The sequence below is a fragment of the Heterodontus francisci genome, chromosome 20 (assembly GCF_036365525.1).
Source record: "Heterodontus francisci isolate sHetFra1 chromosome 20, sHetFra1.hap1, whole genome shotgun sequence".
Classification (NCBI taxonomy): Eukaryota; Metazoa; Chordata; class Chondrichthyes; order Heterodontiformes; family Heterodontidae; genus Heterodontus; species Heterodontus francisci.
The window spans coordinates 32,739,388-32,758,567 of record NC_090390.1 but is presented as its reverse complement, the minus strand read 5'-3'; the positions used below and the strand labels follow the sequence as shown (position 1 = coordinate 32,758,567).

The 19,180-nt window shown below is 43.7% G+C and overlaps 1 protein-coding gene across 9 annotated transcripts in view; it reads right to left on the bottom strand.

Annotated features, from left to right (window-relative positions):
- stambpl1 (STAM binding protein-like 1) overlaps nt 1–19,180 on the bottom strand; it is a 92,925-nt gene that overhangs the window by 2,494 nt on the left and 71,251 nt on the right. For all 9 annotated transcript variants that reach the window (XM_068052534.1, XM_068052532.1, XM_068052537.1 and 6 more), the window contains 3 exons: nt 13,410–13,547; nt 5,055–5,167; nt 3,857–3,956 (listed from right to left, as the gene is read on the bottom strand). In XM_068052534.1, coding sequence (XP_067908635.1) covers nt 3,857–3,956; nt 5,055–5,167; nt 13,410–13,547 — 351 coding nt within the window. The remainder of the gene's footprint in view (nt 1–3,856; nt 3,957–5,054; nt 5,168–13,409; nt 13,548–19,180) is intronic.

The following is a 19,180-nucleotide window of genomic DNA, read 5'->3' as shown; positions in this document are numbered from 1 at the left end:
AAACCTCCTGAGCAATGCTCCGACTGAATACTGTGTATTTCTTCAACATTTCAGTCTTCTTTAATTGCATAATGAATTTTATTATTCATTACGTGGGTGCTTCATGGTTTCTATCTGTTATACTTTATTCCTTTTCTCTGTACTTTTCCTGTTACAGTCTCCAATTCTGGCCTCTTGTTCATCCTCCATTCCCTTCAGCCCACTGCTGGAAACCAGACTATCCAGACATCCAGGCTGTAAGCTTTGGAATTCCCTCGCTAAATCTCTCCCCACCTCTCTCCTCCCCTTCTAGGACCCTCAGAAAAATCTACCACTTTGACCAAGCTTTTAGTTACTTCTCCCAATATATCCACTTTTGATTCAGTGTCAGTTTTTGTCTGAGACATTTATCCTTAAAAGCACAATATAAATGCAAGTTCTTGGTCTATCTTAGTTGGAGACACGGAAGATAGCAAGTGAAACAAAGACATGACAGAATTAGGAAAGAAAGAACAAGTGAATAGAAAGAATATACTGAAATACATTAGAAGTCTTGCATATAGCAAGCATTCCCTATAATATTTTCCCAATCACATTTCATTGGTAACACCCCATATTATAAAACCGCTTATGCTTGGACTCATCAGGAGCATTCTATGGGGAATTGTCTTTTTTTTTAGACATCATTTATTTGTGCTTAAAATTAAATGCAAATGTATTCAGATTAAATAATAAAGCAGCTGTTTTGTCAATACAAATGCAAAATACTGTAGATGCTAAAAATCTGAAATAAAAACAGAAATTGCTGGAAATATTCAGGTCAGGCAGCATCTGAGGAGAGAGATGCAGAGTTAACAGCTGGAATTTTATGTAGGTGGCAGGGATCCTACCGCTAGTGCAGAAACAGGGTGGGGGGCTTCCCCCCTTTGGTAGGTAGCGAGACCCTGGGCCACATTTTGTCAGCAGCGTCCATTTGATTGGCTGTTGCCGGGGCTGCTGTCCCTAACAGGATGGTGGCACACCCCCAACAACTGCCAGCCAATCAGAGGGCTGGCAGCTCAGAAGCCTCAGCAGTGCCCCCACTAGCGGTGGCCACTGCTGGGGCTGCACCTGCAGATTTGGGCGCATTGATCGCTGTGCGCCCTCACAGGTAAGTGGGGTCTGGGGGCACCAAGGACAGTCAGGCAGACCCCAGCAAGGGTGGGGTGGGGAGGGGGGGTCTACTGAGGACAAGCATCGCCATTGCTGCTGGGGGAGGGGGGGCCTCTGTGGGTCAAAGAGTGCCCAAAAAGAGAGGGCCTCTCCTCCGGAGCCTGCCAGGAGGCCAGCAGTTTTCACTAGACGGCCTCCCCACACGGTGGAGAGGCCCCCAGCGGAGGCAGAAAGAGGCCTTTAATTGGTCACTTAAGTGGCTCAATAGGGCACCGGGCAGTGGGCCACCTGCTAACTTTCCCACCGCTGGCAAAATGGCACGGTGGTGGTAAGACAACAGACACGCTACCCACTGCCTTCCTGCGCCATTCTGGCAGCCTTCCCGCCTCCCAGCCCATCCCCAAAGGGCTGGTTAAATCTAGCTGAACATTTCAGGCCAATGACCTTTTGCCAAAACTGGAAAAAAAGTTATGTTTTAAACAAGTACAGAGACAGGGAAAGGGCAGAGGGGAGGAAAGAACAAAAGGGAAGATCTGTGATAGGATGGCAATCAGGAGAGATTAAATGACAAAAGGGATGATGGTGCAAGGCAAATGAGGATGGTAATGGGATAAGCAAAGAAACAAAAAATGGGTCCACAAGAGGTGTAGATAAGTAAAGCAGAATCATCACCAACATCTGCTTTTCAAGAAAATTGAGTGTGGAGGTTAAGATTCAAAATTGTTGAACTCAATGATGAGTCTAGAAGTCTGTAAAGTGCATAATTGAAAGATTAGGTGCTGTTTCTCGAGCATACATTGAGCTTCATTGGAACATGTAGGGGGCTGAGGACAGAGGGGGAGGGGAGGGGAGGGGAGGAGGGGGTGGAGAATTAAAATGACAGGCGACCAGAAGGTCGAGGTCACTCGTGTAGACTTAACAGAGGTGTTCTGCAAACTCGACATCCAATCTGTGTTTGGTTTTCCCAGTGGACAGGAGACCGCATTGTGAGTGGCAAATGCGGTATAATAAATTGAAATAAGTACAATGTCTTCCTTTTTCCTCAACTGAGGATTCGCCCTCCCACTCCCCAAGCCCCCAACCCCACCACCTTAGTTGACAGGCCGCTCGACTGTGCCCGTTCTTTTTTCTGCATTTCTGCTTTCACTCCTTGTCCTCCCTCCCAGAGTCACCACAGGGTTCTCCACCCAACCAGCCTCCACATTCAATGGATCATCCTCCACCATCTCCAGCATGCTGCCACCGCCACACGTCTTCCCTCCTCTTTACCATTCCGAAGGGACCATTCTCTCTGTGGCACCCTGATCCACTCCTCAACCACCACAACAACTTCTCCCCTTACCACAGTATCTTCCCATACAAGAACAGGAGTTGCAACACCTGCCCTTCCTCCCTTGTCATTGTTCAAGGCCCCAAATACTCCTTCCATGTGAAACAGCAACTTACTTGTACTTCCTTCAATTTAGTATATTGTATTCGCTGCTCACAATGCAGTCGCCTCTACATTGGGGAGACCATCGCAAATTGGATGACCTCTTTGCAGATCATCTGTGTTCAGTTCAACAATTTCAAATCATAACCTCTGCCCTATTTTTTTTGAATGGCAGCTGTTGGTGATGAATCTGCTTTACCCATTTGCAGCTCCTCTTGGCCCATTTTTTGTTTTTTCTCCCACTACCATTTCCATTTACCTTGCATCATCATTCCTTTTGCCATTTAATCTCTCCTACCCTCCACCCTATCATAGAATTTCTCTTTAGTTCTTTCCCCCACCTGTTTCCCTGCCTCTGTACCTGCCTTAAACCTGTTACATCTCTAACATTTTTCAATTCTGATGAAAGGTCATCGACCTGAAACATTAACTCTTTCTTTCTTCACAGATGCTGCTTGGCCTGCTGAGTATTTTCAGCATTTTCAATTTTTATTTCGGTTGTTTATGCCAAGTGCATGCTGAATGAATGTATCACAAGAATTTAAATATTCAACAGTCAAATGGTACATTATGAATACCTTACATTCATTTTCACAGATTGTATACATTTTTTAACTCTATACGAGCATTATAAAGCTTATTTTGTAAGCAATGCGAGATTATTTTGTAAATCCATGGTAATTTTTAAACACTGACAATATTTTGTTCCATTTTTATGACCTTCCCAGCCTATCGGTTTGTTTTGCTTAAATTTTGTTTCTTTTGCCTTATTGTTGCAGCTTATCTGATGGCATGAGAAATAAGCTAACCAGGTTCTGCCATTATACATCCTCATAAATTATGGCCACTTGGTTGAGTTAGCGGAGAGTGAGGAGTACCTGTGGAACTGCACCTTCATCAGGAGTCAACTGGTTCAGAAGAAGGGAGAACATTGATAGATAAAGGGGATATTCAAAATTGAAGTTCATTGGGAATTTTTCAAAATATGGCTTGACGCAGGCTGCTACTTCACTGCAGCCAGTGTGAAGCCTAATCGGTACAAGACCCCATTGACCGCAACCTCATATCTCTTGTTAAAGTACACTTCAAGCTACAATACACAATTTGGATAATTTCACACTGTTCCAAATTGAATAGGTAACTACAAAATTTAGGTTTATTTTAAGGAATTTTTCTCCTAAAGTAAACTTCAGATTACAGACTTTTATTCTTAAAACAAAATTCAAAAATGTAACACAAGCTGTTCAAAGCAAGAAATGTTAATTGAATCTGATAATAACACAGTATACATACTTGGTATAGTGCTGGCTCCTTAGAATGTGGGTGAAACCCTTTCTTTCGACAGGAGGACACTTCCAATATCCCTGCAGGAGTCAGCCGGAAGGCTCCAGTTCTAGAAAATATCAGAAGTTAATCAATAAAAGCCAATGATACAAGTCAAAGCCAAATAAAACATATGCAGGTCTGGCATAATTCAAGTTATTAATACGAATGGAAAATACTTCAATTTTATGTAAAACAAATTTCAAATGGGAAATTAACATATATAATATTGCAGTATCAGGTATGCTGTGCTCCATGTTCAATGTTACACCTGCAATTGTGTTCACTGCTTCTACCCAACGATGAAGGATTAGAAGACAAGCCGGCTTGGGACACTCGGAGGCTAATTGGTGCAGGCCTGCTTGGGAACAGTTACCTGCCCATTCTTCAGTCAGGGAATGATGCACAGTGAAGGTCAATAAGCTATCCACAATTTTTCAATGATATTAGTCAGTAAATCACGATTGGGAGAAATTGCATTTATGTAGCACCTGTCATGACCTCAGGATGTCCCAAAGCTCTTTACAGCCAATGGAGCATTTTTGAAGTGTCGTCAGTGTGGTAATGTAGGAAATGAGGCAGCCAATTTGTGCAGAGCAAGGTCCCTTAAGCAACAATGTATGACCAGATAATCTAATTCAGTGATGTTGGTTGAGGGATAAATATTGGTCAGGACATTGTGCAGAACTCCTCTGTCCTTTTTCAAAATAGTGCCATGGGATCTTTTACATTCAGCTGAAAGGCAAGACAGGGCGTGGGGTTAATGTCATACAAAAGACAACATTAGCACTGGAGTGTCAGCTTAGATTTTATGCTCATATCACTGGAGTGGAACCTGAACCCACAACTTCCTGCTTCAGAAGCAAGTGCACTACCAACTGAGGCACAGAATCAAAATTTCCAATACGTGCTACCTGCAGGCAAGACTCCCCACTGGCAGGACAGATTTCTAAAATGAACCTTTATCTCTATTAGTTTGAGCCTGACAATCCCCTTCCAAAAAGCACCAGTTTGTTCCAAAAATATAAAATCAAAATTATTAGATTCAGATTAGTGCAAGTGTAAATAGATAGGTAAAAATTTCAGTTACCTGCCAGCTTTACATATTTTATGCAGATCACAATTTAAATTTGCATTGCTCATGTGAAACAAAACAAAAACAACTCACTCATTGTGTTTAGGAGCACAAACGATTGCAATGGATTCTGGCAACATCAGCTGATATGAACAGTGAGTATGAAGATCCACACTTGATAGAAATGCAGTCTGCGTTGGATGGGTCTGTAAACAAATATCTTCTTTAAAAATTCTCATTTAATGCAAAAGTCATACACAAGTCTTTTGTGAGAATAGACAATAAATGTGCACTTTAGCCTCATATTCAATTCTTCTCTCCTTCCAACCAATCACATTATTTATCTGGATCTGAAAGGCAAGACAATGGGCTGAATTTTCATAGCACACCACCGTTCTGAGCAGCGGCTCATTAGCATGGAGGGGGTGGACCTCCTGCCCCTGATGATGGAGAGGGGCTGGGCGCACCATCCCCCGCAGGTACCGGGGCCATTTTTAAAGGGCTTCAAGCCCTTCAGGGCTATTTAAATGTTTAAAGGGACAGCTTTGTCAAAAGATTAAAATAAAATTTTACTCACAGTTCCAATCCCCTCTCCCATCATCCCCCGCAATGAATAATCCATTTATTATTTGTCCTATTCCCCCCCAAAAAAAGTAAGTTTTCAATCATGGCCTTTCCCCTCCGAACTTTCTATCCTTTAATTTTCAACTCCTTCCCACCATCCCCTCAACCAATCATGTTAGTTTTTGCCACCCACCCCACCCACCCCCCCAACCCCCACCGCCTGAAAAATTCACTCCTCCCCACTCCCCACCAGTGTCATGCCTCGGATCTCTGAACGGAGATCCAAAGGCACGGAAGATCCGGCCACTGGCCGGAATATCAGCGTCTGATGGCCATTGGGATAAGGTAAGTGCTTATGCATTGATTTAAATTTATTTAAATATTTAAATGAAGGCTCTGCTGCTGAGTGGTGGGGCAAGCCACCCCGAGGCCTCACCGCCACCTGTAAAATGGGGTGGGGCCTTTCCAGAAGTATTTTCCAGGCGCCCCCCCACCACGACCCCCGATGTCAAAGAACAAAGAACAGTACAGCACAGGAACAGGCCATTCGGCCCTCCAAGCCTGCGCCGATCTTGATGCCTGCCGAAACTAACACCTTCTGCACTTCCGGGGCCCGTATCCCTCTATTCCCTTCCTATTCATATATTTGTCAAGATGTCTCTTAAACGTCGCTATCGTATCTGCTTCCACCACCTCCCCTGGCAGCAAGTTCCAGGCACTCACCACCCTGTGTAAAGAACTTGCCTCGCACATCCCCTCTAAACTTTGCCCCTCGCACCTTAAACCTATGTCCCCTAGTAACTGACTCTTCCACCCTGGGAAAAAGCTTCTGACTATCCACTCTGTCCCTGCCGCTCATAACTTTGTAAACCTCTTATCATGTCGCCCCTCCACCTCCGTCGTTCCAGTGAAAACAATCCGAGTTTTTCCAACCTCTCCTCATAGCTAATGCCCTCCAGACCAGGCAACATCCTGGTAAACCTCCTCTGTACCCTCTCCAAAGCCTCCACGTCCTTCTGGTAGTGAGGCGACCAGAATTGCACGCAATATTCTAAGTGTGGCCGAACTAAGGTTCTGTACAGCTGCAACATGACTTGCCAATTTTTATACTCTATGCCCCGCCGATGAAGGCAAGCATGCCGTATGACTTCTTGACTACCTGATCCACCTGCGTTGCCACTTTCAGTGACCTGTGGACCTGTACGCCCAGATCTCTCTGCCTGTCAATACTCCTAAAGGTTCTGCCATTTACTGTATATTTCCCACCTGCATTAGACCTTCCAAAATGCATTACCTCACATTTGTCCGGATTAAACTCCATCTGCCATTTCTCCGCCCAAGTCTCCAACCGATCTATATCCTGCTGTATCCTCTGACCATCCTCATCATTATCCGCAACTCCACCAACCTTTGTGTCGTCCGTAAACTTACTAATCAGACCAGCTACATTTTCCTCCAAATCATTTATATATACTACAACCAGCAAAGGTCCCAGCACTGATCCCCGCGGAACACCACTAGTCACATCCCTCCATTCAGAAAAACACCCATCCACTGTTACCCTCTTTCTTCTGTGACTGAGCCAGTTCTGTATCCATCTTGCCAGCTCACCTCTGATCCCATGTGACTTCACCTTTTGCACCAGTCTGCCATGCGGGACCTTGTCAAAGGCTTTACTAAAGTCCATATAGACAACATCCACCGCCCTTCCCTCATCAATCATCTTCGTCACTTCCTCAAAAAACTCAATCAAATTAGTAAGACACGACCTCCCCTTCACAAAACCATGCTGTCTCTCGCTAGTAAGTTCGTTTGTTTCCAAATGGGAGAAAATCCTGTCCCGAAGAATCCTCTCTAATAGTTTCCCTACCACTGACGTAAGGCTCACCGGCCTATAATTTCCTGGATTATCCTTACCACCCTTCTTAAACAAAGGAACAACATTGGCTATTCTCCAGTCCTCTGGCACCTCACCTGTAGCCAATGAGGATGCAAAGATTTCTGTCAAGGCCCCAGCAATTTCTTCCCTTGCCTCCCTCAGTATTCTAGGGTAGATCCCATCAGGCCCTGGGGACTTATCTACCTTAATGCTTTGCAAGATACCCAACACCTCCTCCTTTTTGATAATGAGATGACTGAGACTATCTGCACTCCCTTCCCTAGGCTCATCATCCACCAAGTCCTTCTCCTTGGTGAATACTGATGCAAAGTACTCATTTAGCACCTCGCCCATTTCCTCTGGCTCCCCACATAGATTCCCATCTCTGTCCTTGAGTGAGCCAACCCTTTCCCTGGTTACCCTCTTGCTCTTTATATATGTATAAAAAGCCTTTGGATTTTCCTTAATCCTGTTTGCCAATGACTTTTCATGACCCCTTTTAGCCCTCCTAACTCCTTGCTTAAGTTCCTTCCTACTGTCTTTATATTCCTCAAGTGCTTCATCTGTTCCTAGCCTTCCAGCCCTTACAAATGCTTCCTTTTTCTTTTTGACTAGGCTCACAATATCCCGTGTTATCCAAGCTTCCCAAAACTTGACAAACTTGTCTTTCTTCCTCACAGGAACATGCTGGTCCTGGATTCTAATCAGCTGATGTTTGAAAGACTCCCACATGTCAGATCTTGATTTACCCTCAAACAGCCGCCCCCAATCTAAATTCTTCAGTTCCTGCCTAATATTGTTATAATTAGCCTTCCCCCAATTTAGCACCTTCACCCGAGGACTACTCTTATCCTTATCCACAAGTACCTTAAAACTTATGGAATTATGGTCACTGCTCCCAAAATGCTCCCCCACTGAAACTTCGACCACCTGGCCGGGCTCATTCCCCAATACCAGGTCCAGAATGGCCCCATCCCTAGTTGGACTATCTACATACTGTTTCAAGAAGCCCTCCTGGATGCTCCTCACAAATTCTGCCCCATCCAAGCCCCTGGCACTAAGTGAGTCCCAGTCAATATTGGGGAAGTTAAAATCACCCACCACTACAACCCTGTTACCTTTACATCTTTCCAAAATCTGTCTACATATCTGCTCCTCTACCTCCCGCTGGCTGTTGGGAGGCCTGTAGTAAACCCCCAACATCGTGACTGCACCCTTCCTATTCCCGAGCTCCACCCATATTGCCTCGCTACATGACCTCTCTGAGGTGTCCTCCCGCAGTGTAGCTGTGATCTTCTCCTTAACCAGTAATACAACTCCCCCACCCCTTTTACATCCCCCTCTATCCTGCCTGAAGCTTCTAAAGCCTGGAACATTTAGCTGCCAATCCTGCCCTTCCCTCAACCAAGTCTCTGTAATAGCAACATCATATTTCCAAGTACTAATCCAAGCTCTAAGTTCATCTGCCTTACCTGTTATACTTCTCGCATTGAAACAAAAGCAATTCAGACCACCAGTCCCGCTGTGCTCAGCAACATCTCCCTGCCTGCTCTTCCTCTTAGTCCTACTGGCCTTATTTACTGTGTCCTCCTCATTTACTTCACTAGCTGTCCTACTGCTCTGGTTCCCATGTCGGGGGGCTGGTGCTGGTTTGGGGGTCGTAAAATGGAGTAGGTGGCTCGGGGGGCCCTGTCCGGCCCCTCCTGCGTCTGCCGCCAATTTACGAGAAGCGGTGGCCGCGAAAACCGGCCCCAGGCAAATCAAGGCCCTTAAAGCAGCAAGCGGGTGCCCCAGGTCAGAGAAAAGTCACTTGTTAAAAATAGGCAGCTTTCCGACGGCCTGGGTTGGCGGGGGGGCCCTCATGATCAGTCACCCAGTGCCCGACGGAGGGCCGTCCCAATGCCCCAACCACCCCCAACACGCCCCCCCGTCCCCCCCAATCGACCACCTTGCTGTGCCGGGACACGATCGATCACCTCCAACCATGTCCCAAAAACTTACCTTCTCCCTGGGCCGTCCTTCCTCTTCAGATGGGTTGCAGTCCCACCAGTGGCCACTGCTCTCAGTGGCGCTGCTGGGACTAAGAGCTGCTGGCCTGCCTTAATGAGGTGGAAATCCCACCTCAGAACAATTAAGGGCCCGGGGACCATAAAATCCAGACTGGATCCCCAGGCCAGGCTGAGACGGGATCGCCACTGACTTTTCGGTCGGTGGACAGCTCCCGTCTGACGAGAGTAAAATTTCAGCCTTAGTCGCTGCTGTGGCAAAGTATTGCATGCTGAATCAAGAATAAATTTCTCCTAGCTTCTCTCTGTCACCAACTCCCCAACCATTCTATCGAACCATTCATAATTTCAAAAACTTCTATTAAATCTTCTGCTCCAGTGGAAATAGTCCAAGTATCTCAAGTCTCCCCCATGACAATGGTTTCTCACCCTGCATCATCCTAGTGAATCTTCACTACATGTCAATAATCATCAAGACTGGGATTCAAATGGGAGTCTCGTAGTAGTGAGCTGATTTTACCATATTTATTATGAAGCTCTCGAAAGGCAAACATTTGTAAGATAATTTTCCAGTTCTATTAACTTATTAACTTTTTTGTATTAAAGCTAATAACTTCTGAAATGTAAATAAATGAATGTACTATTATACAATTTTTACTGGCACTTATATTGCCTATTTCAATACATTCTAAAGGCTATCACAGAAGTTTTAAAAAGATCTTTATGAAGCTGGCCATTTCCTTGATTTTTCTCCTTTATTTAGTTCTTGCTACGGTGTAAATCTCCTTCAGTTGAGCCTGTGTGAGAGCCTGGTTACATACTACAATGTTCCTGTCATAAGTTTATGATACATTAGCAAGTACATTGAGGCTGGCCAATCTCACTTGATCAGAGAAGAATGTTTTTGCCTCATTACACCTCGTTAGATTCCTCTTGTTGGATAGGCTAAACACACAACTAACTGTTGCACTTCCGCTGTGTAACTGGTTACTGGCAAGTGTACAACAACACCCATGTAATCCTGGATTCTCTTTCTTCCCCTCAGTCACTAAACTCACCTCTTGGCCATCTGATATTGGAACTCATCTTGTGGTGAATTATAGTTATGATTCCCCAGACTCCCATTCTGTGATCAAAGCTGGTTCTGGGGATTAAGTGGCACAGTATATCTGAGCAACATCTGCCCTTTTGTTGACTACCAAGATCAGAATTCAGCTCAGACTGCCGGGAGGATAATACATTACCCTCATGTTAGAGTATCTTTGGAATAATAGTTTTGGTCCTATACCAATTTTCACCACACCACACACTCCACTCTGAAGAACAAGGCACTGTTCTCTAAACAGTCATCGGTGCTACTTCATTACTTGTAAGCAAGTAACACAGCTAAGGCAAGAAATGGTTATTTTCCTCCTACCACCTACCCCTCCCCCCCACCCCCAGCACACCCACTCTTATTTTTTTTCCTTATCCCTCTCATCCATAGCTGTTATTCTCTTCCCTTCCCCTCTCCCTCCTTTTTATTCGTTCGTGGGATGTGAGCATCATTGGCAAATCCAGCATTTGTTGCCAATGCCTAATTGCCCTTGAGCTGCCTTCTTGAACCGCTGTTGCCCATCTAGTGCAGGTACATCCACAGTGCTGTTAGGGCGGGAGTTCCAGGATTTTGATCCAGCGACAGTGAAGGAACGGTGATATAGTTCCAAGTCAGGATGGTGTGTGGCTTGGAGGGAAACTTGCAGGTGGTTATGTTCCCACACGGCTGCTGCCCTTGTCCTTCTAAGTGGAAGAGGACGTGGGTTTGGAAGGTGCTGTCAAAGGAGGCGTGATGTGTTGCTGCATCTTGCATATGGTACACACAGCTGCCACTGTGCATCAGTGGTGGAGGGAGTCAACGTTTAAGTTAGTTGATGGGCTGTCAGTGGTGGAGGGAGTGAATGCTTAAGGTAGTGGATGGGGTGCCAAGATCATCCAGATCAAGCAGGCTGCTTTGTCGTGCATGGTGTCAAGCTTCCTGAGTGTTGTTGGAGCTGCACTTATCTAGGCAAGTAGCAAGTATTCCATCACACTCCTGACTTGTGCCTTTTAGATAGTGGACAGGCATTGGGGAGTCAGGAGGTGAGTTACGCGCAGCAGCACTTCCAGCCTCTGACCTGCTCTTGTAGCCACAGCATTTATATGGTTGGTCCAGTTCAATTTCTGGTCAATGGTAACCCCCAGGATGTTGATAGTGGGGGATTCAGCAATGGTAATGCCATTGAATGTCAAGGGGGTGATGGTCCAATTCTCTCTTGTTGGAATTTATTATTGCCTGGCACTTGTTTGGCGTGAATGTTACTTGCCACTTATCAGCCTAAGACTGAATGTTGTCCAGGTCTTGCTGCATATGGACATGGACTGCTTCAGTATCTGAGGAGTTGCAAATGGTGCTGGACATCGTACAATCATCAGCAAACATCTCCACTTCTGATCTTATGTTGGAGGGAAGGTCATTGATGAAGCAGCTGAAGATGGTTGGGCCTAGGACACTACCCTGAGGAACTCCTGCAGCACTGTCCTGGGACTGAGATGATTGGCCTGCAACAACCATAATCATCTTCCTTTGTGCTAGGTATGACTATAACCAGTGAAGAGTTTTCCCCCTGATTCCCATTGACTTCAATTTGGCCAGGTCTCCTTGATGCTATAATCGGTCAAATGTTGCCTTGATATCAAGGGCAATCACTCTCACCTTACCCTCTTGAGTTCAGCTCTTTTGTCCATGCTTGGACCAAGGCCGCAATGAGGTCAGGAGCCAAGTGGCCCTGATGGAACCCAAACTGGGTACCAGTGAGTAGGTTATTGCTGTTTAAGTGGTGCTTGATAGCACTGTCGATGACTCCGTCCATCAGTTTGCTGATGATCGAGAGTAGACTGATGGGGCAGTAATTGGCTGGATTGGATTTGTCCTGCTTGTTGTGGACAGGACATACCTGGGCAATTTTCCACATTGTCAGATAGATGCCAGTGTGGTAGCTGTACTGGAACAGCTTGGCTAGGGGCGCAGCTAGTTCTGCAGCACAAGTCTTCAGTACTACAGCCGGGATGTTGTGAGGGACCATAGCCTTTGCAGTATCCAGTGCCTTCAGCCATTTCTTGATATCATGTGGAGTGAATTGAATTGGCTAAATACTGGAATCTATGACTCTGGGGACCTCAGGAGGAGGCCGAGATGGATCATCCACTTGGCACATCTGGCTGAAGACAGTTGCAAATGCTTCAGCATTTTCTTTTGTACCAATGTACTGGGCTCATCCATCATTGAAGATGAGGATATTTGTGGTGCCTTCTCCTCCGGTTAGTTCTTTAATTGTCCACCATCATTCACACTGGATGTGGCAGGGCTGCAGAGTTTTGATCTGATCTGTTGGTTGTGGGATTGCTTAGCTCTGTCTATCGCATGCTGCTTCCACTGTTTGCCATGCAAGTAGTCCTGTGTTGTAGCTTCACCAGGTTGATAACTCATTTTAGGTATGCCTGGTATGCTCCCTTGACTTGTTGGTAATGGTAGTGTGAGGAATATGCTGGGTCATGAGGTTACAGATTGTGGTTGAATACAATTCTGCTGCTGCTGATGGTCCACTGTGCCTCCTTGATGTCCAGTTATGAGCTGCCTGATCGGTTCTGAATCTATCCTATTTAGCACAGTGGTAGTGCCATACAACAGGATGGAGGGTATCCTCAATGTGAAGACCGGACTTCGTTTTCACAAGGATTGTGCAGTGGTCACTCCTACCAATACTGTCAGGGATAGATGCATCTGCAACAGGTAGATTGGTGAGGACAAGAGCTAGTAGGTTTTTCCCTCCTGTTGGTTCCCTTACCACCTGCCACAGGTCCAGTCATGTATTTTAGAGAAACAAGTTAAACATCCATACAGTAGTATCCCATGGTGTATCAATTGAATGAAAAATATGACATTTTCCTCTCAACACCAGAACATTCATTTTGTTAACTTACATGGATCCAGCCCAGAGTAATGAGGTCATGTTGATCTTGAATAGTAAACAGCTCCTCTTCATTCTCAGTGTCACAGTAATCTGGTCCCCCAGATTGTTTAGGTATTATCACATGTGTAACTGTAAACTCATCATGTGTCTGCAAACAGGACAGCAGAGAATTGTAATCATCAATATTACAATTTAAAGACAGTTTAGCGTCACAACAAATCAGACAGAAAACAAACAGTTGTACTTCAAAAGTTACAATAGTCCATTGTTCTTATATTGAGGTTAAGGTCCATATTTCTTAACGGATGTACCAGGTGCCAGTGTGTTGAAGCATCGAGTCTGCTTAAGGGAAAATCAATGTTTGGACTAAATTCAAGGAAGCATTTTTAATTAAAATCTGATATTTGCTGTCCATGATTTATGGATGTGGGTCCAAGGGCAGTGTGAACAAAACAGTACGTTGGTGTTTATGAATTGTTATGACCTCAATGATGTTCAATTCCAGAAAGCTTGTTGTGGAAGGATGATGCTGGAGCCTATCTTTACTCAGTTTCACATTTATTGTATACAGCAAAAAGGATTACAAACAAGTAGCTCCTCACTCAAACTTCCACCAATCTCAGTAAGTGCTCAAGTAAGACCCCAATTAACACCCTCCACCTGCATATAATTAAGCAATTAACAAGTGAGACCGTTAACGTTAAAACACAAGATATGAACTCCTGTTATGAACACTGGACTTTGTAACATGATTATGGTTTAAAAATTGCAATTTTGAAAGGTTTAAGATGGAGTCTGGAAGGTCAGGTGACCTCACATCCACTCTGTTAAAGGACAAGATAAATCAAGTACTTTTTTTGAAGAAAAAGAGACTGCAGGGGTAACACTTGAAGAACAAAGGGTTTCACCCTCCCAGACTTTCGGGTCGTAAAACAAAGAGTCAGTGATTCGGAAGATGCAAATGTATCAAGTAGCTGTTAACATCTGGGAACAATGAAAGGCCCAGGTGGCTCTGTGAAACCAGACTTCTAACTTTGCATATTGGAAGAGGATAATAAGCTATTGACTTTTGAGTCCAGATAAATTTAACAGATTTTCTGAAGGCAGAAAGGCTGTAAGAGAAGAAACCAGCAGTTGCGGCCTCAAGGCAGGATGTAAGAAGGGAACCCAGCGGTTACAGCCTCAACAGTGAGACAGGACACCTGCTCTCAGAAGCCTGATACTGCAAAAGGCTGCGAAAACGTGAACCTGTCTTGAAAATTGAAGCTTGGGGAAAAGTAGAAGACTAACAGGATCACCAGGAATCGCCTTATTCATGTACGCCCAGGTCAAAAGTGCTGGGAGAAGTGAGCTAAGAGGACACTGATTTTTGAAAAGGTCTGGGAGAGCCAACCAATTATAACTTGGAGCAGTTTAGGACTTTTAACCACAAAGGATTTCGGCAACAAAGAGGACTGTGTAATGTGTAAGTGTGGTGTGAGGTTTTCAAGTATTTTAACAAGGAAAGAAAATTCCTTTCTTTGTAATCTGGGTTATCAGCTACTTACAAAGTACTTCTTAGTTAATGGGGATTTGTTTTAGTTTAGTTGTTACAGTAAGTGTTAAAACGTTAAATCTTGTCATATAATTCTTTAAATTAGGCTGGGGGTTCACATCTTGTATTGTCACATTAATGATCTCATTCAGGTCGTAACAACTCACCATAATAATAATCATACTATGATTACATTTTACATTCAGTTTGAGGGAGAGAAGAATGGGTCTAAGACTGGTATTTTGAACTTTGTTACGACCAGGTGAGGTCGGGGTCTAGGGCTCCCCTCTCAGCTTTTTCCTGGTTTGGCTGTAACAGGGTTTAATTTTTAAAACACTGTTTTTAGCTTCCCCTCAGTGAGGCCTTGCTCACGACTCTCTAATTGTAATTGCAAAGAAATCAACCTGACTGGTTTTCGCAGATTTAAACAAGAAAGGCGTAAGTTTATTAACCTTAAAACTCTAACTCAGTTAAAACGACAAAAAATACGCGACACGACCACGCTAGCATGCATACGCGATAAACGCATATGCGATAAACGCATACACAAATAGAGACATAGGAGGAGAAAGAATTAAAGGGGAAAGGTTTGAAGTAATAGATGGAGTTCAGTTACTAGTTTTGGGTTGGATGTAAAGTCTTTGACTGAAGTTAAGTCTTGTAGTTCTTGTTAGGGCCCAGAGCACACTTTTAAACTTGTTTCGCTGGTCTTCTGTGTTGAGGCTTAAGTCACTTCCGTGGGTTCCTGGAACTTTGCGTGAGAGAGAGAGAGAGACAGACAGAGAGAGGGAGTGCTCTCTTCTTGAAGTTCAATTGCAGTCTCTTTCAAAAACTGTTCTGTGAGCACAATTCAATTAACTCTCGGTTGGTCAGCAAGTTAGTCATGTGACTAGCCTTTTGCTTGAGACAGCCTCGCCTGCAGGGTTTGTGGATTCCTCACAGCTTACCAGACACTCTCAGTGTTGGGGGGTGGGGGGATGTGGGGGGTGGATTGCTGACTCTTACACATTCAATGACTCTCAATGTCTCTTGCTCATCACTATTGACAAAACCCATCTGGCTAATTGAATCCGGGCGTACTCCCATTGTCTTTCCATGCCACTGTCTTTTAGAATGCAAATGTGTAGCCATGTTTTCAGCCACTGTTCTGTGGTCTTTTTAAAACAAGTTATTTTCAATGTCCAGTAACAGTTCAAAAATAATGTTCCATATGATGAAATTAATATGTTTCGTTTTGGTAGGTGTGGTTTCTGTCACAACTTAAATAAGGGCAATCATGAGGGCATGAAAGCAGAGCTAGCTAAAGTGAGCTGGCAAATTAGGTTAAGGGATAAGTCAAGAGAGATGCAGTGGCAGATATTTAAGGGGATATTTCAGAATACACAGAATAGATACATTCCAATGAGAAAGAAAAATTCCAAGGGGAGAACCCACCATCCATGGTTAATTTAAAAAGTTAGAGATAGTATCAAACTTAAAGAAAAAGCATATAATTGTGCAAAGATGAATGGCAGGTCAGAAGATTGGACAGAATATAAAAAACAGCAAAGAATGACTAAAAGATTAATAAGGAGGGAAAAATTAGTGTACAAGAGAAAGCTAGCTAGAAACATAAAAACAGACAGTAAGAGTTTCTACAGGTACTTAAAAAAGAAAATAGTTAACAAAGTGAGCGTTGGTCCTATAGAAAGTGAGTCTGGGGAATTAATCATGGAAAATAGGGAGATGGCAGATGAATTGAACAGGTATTTTGCATCAGTCTTCACCATAGAGGATACAAGTAACATCCCAGAATTAGCTGTAAATCAGAAAATGGAAGGGAGGGAGGAATTCAAGAAAATTACAATCACCAGGGAAGTGGTACTGAACAAATTGTTGGAGCTGCGGGCTGACAAGTCCCCTGGTCCTGATGGACTTCATCCTAGGGTCTTAAAAGAAGTGGCTAGTGAGATAGTTGATGTGTTGGTTTTAATTTCCAAAGTTCCCTTGATTTGGTTCTAAAGCGAATGCAACTCCTTTATACAAAAATGAAGGGAGACAGAAAACAGGAAACTACAGGCCAGTTAGCATAACATCTGTCATACGGAAAATGTGAGAAGCTATTATTAAAGATGTTTTGTGAAAGGGAAATCATGTTTAACCAATTTATTGAAGTTCTTTGAAGTAGTAACATGTGCTGTAGATAAAGGAGAACTGGTGGATGTACAGTACTTAGATTTCCAGCAGCCATTAGATATGGTGCCACATCAAAGGTTACTGCAGAAAATAAAAGCTCATGGTGTAGGGGGTATTGGCATGGATAGAAGATTGGCTAGCTAACAGGAAACAGAGAGTAGGCATAAATGGGTCATTTTCTGATTGGCAAGATGTAACAAATGGCGTGTCACAAGGATCAGTGCTGGGGCCTCAACTTTTTACAATTTATATAAATGACTTGGATGAAGGGACCGAAGGTACGGTTGCTAAATTTGCTCATGGTGCAAAGATAGGTAGAAAAGTAGGTTGTGAAGAGCACATAAGGAGGCTACAAAGGGATATAGATAGGTTTAGTGTGTGGGCAAAGATCTGGCAAATGGAGTATAATGTGGGAAAATGTGAAATTGTCCATTTTGGCAGGAAGAATAAAGAAGAAGCATATTATCCAAATGGTGAGAAATTGCAGAGCTCTGAGATGCAGAGGGATCTGGGTGTCCTAGTGCATGTATCACAAAAGGTTAGTATGCAGGTACAGCAAGCAATTAGGAAAGCTAATAGAATGTTATCGTTTATTCCGAGAGGAATTGAATAAAAAAGTAGGGACGTAATGCTTCAGCTATACAGGGCATTGGTGAGACCACATCTGGAGGACTGTGTACAGAATTGGTCCCCTTATTTAAGGATGTAAATGCATTGGAAGCAGTTTTCTTGCCAACCAATCAGCACTCTCTTCTCATACAGTATAAAGTTGTTGTTTTCCCTTACAGTGGTATTCTTGTGGATTGTCCTGCTGAGTGCAAGATGAAAAGCTTCGACAACATGTCTCTATTTTCAGCAATACTAACATATAAGTGTGGTGAGGTTTTTAAGTATTTTAATAAGTGAAGGAAATACCTTTCTCTGTAATTTGGGTATCAGCTACTTACAAAGTACTATTTAGTTACTGGAGATTTTTAGTTGTTGTAATAAAAGTCTTAAAACATGAAATCTTGTTGTGAAGGTTTACTAGACCAATACCTGGAATGGGAAGATTGTCTTATGAGCAAAGGTTGTACAGGCTAGGCTTGTATCCACTGGAGTTTAGAAGAGTAAGAGGAGATTGAAAGATAGAAGATCCTGAGGGGTCTTGACAGGGTGGATATGGACAGGATGTTTCCTCTTGTGGGAGAATCTCGAACTAGGAGTCATTGTTTAAAAATAAGGGGTCACCCATTTAAGACAGAGATAAGGAGAAATTTTTTCTCTCAGAGGGTCGTGAGTCTTTGAAACTCTCCTCCTCAAAAGGCGGTGGAACCAGAGTCTTTGAATATTTTTAAGGCAGGTAGATAGATTCTGGATATGCAAAGGGGTGAAAGTTTATTGGGGGTAGGTCGGAATGTGAAGTTGAGGTCACAATCAGATCAGCCATGATCTTGTTGAATGGTGGAGCAGGCTCAAGGGGCCGAGTGGCCTACTCCTGCTCCTAATTCATTTGTTCGTATGTTCCCAGATCAATTTAATGAATTACATGACAAGAGGTCATGTTTTAAGGCTTTTATTATAACAACTAAACTAAAAATCCCCAGTAATTAAACAGCACTTTGTAGGTAGCTGATACCCCAAATTACAGAGAAAGGTATTTTCTTCACTTACTAAAATACTTGAAAACCTCACACCACATTTATACGTTAGTATTGCTAAAGCTTTTTGTCTTGCACTCATCAGGACAATCTGCAAAATACCACTGTAAGCTGCCTGTTTTAAATTTCAAACAAAGCTTGGCAGATAACTGTCAGTCACCATAAGCTGGTGCATTCTCCATGGCAACGCTTCTACCAATCAGAGTTTGCTTGCCAACCAACCAGCACTCTCTTCCCATACAGTATAAAGTTTTGTTTTCCCTTACAGTGGTATTCTTGCGGGTTGTCCTGGTGACTGCAAGATGAAAAGCTTCGACAACATGTCTCTATCTTCAGCAATACTCAAGTTCTGTACTACCAAACGACTACTTATACGTTACACAGTCCTCCTTGATTGTGAAATCCTTGTGGTTAAAAGTCCCAAATTCCTCC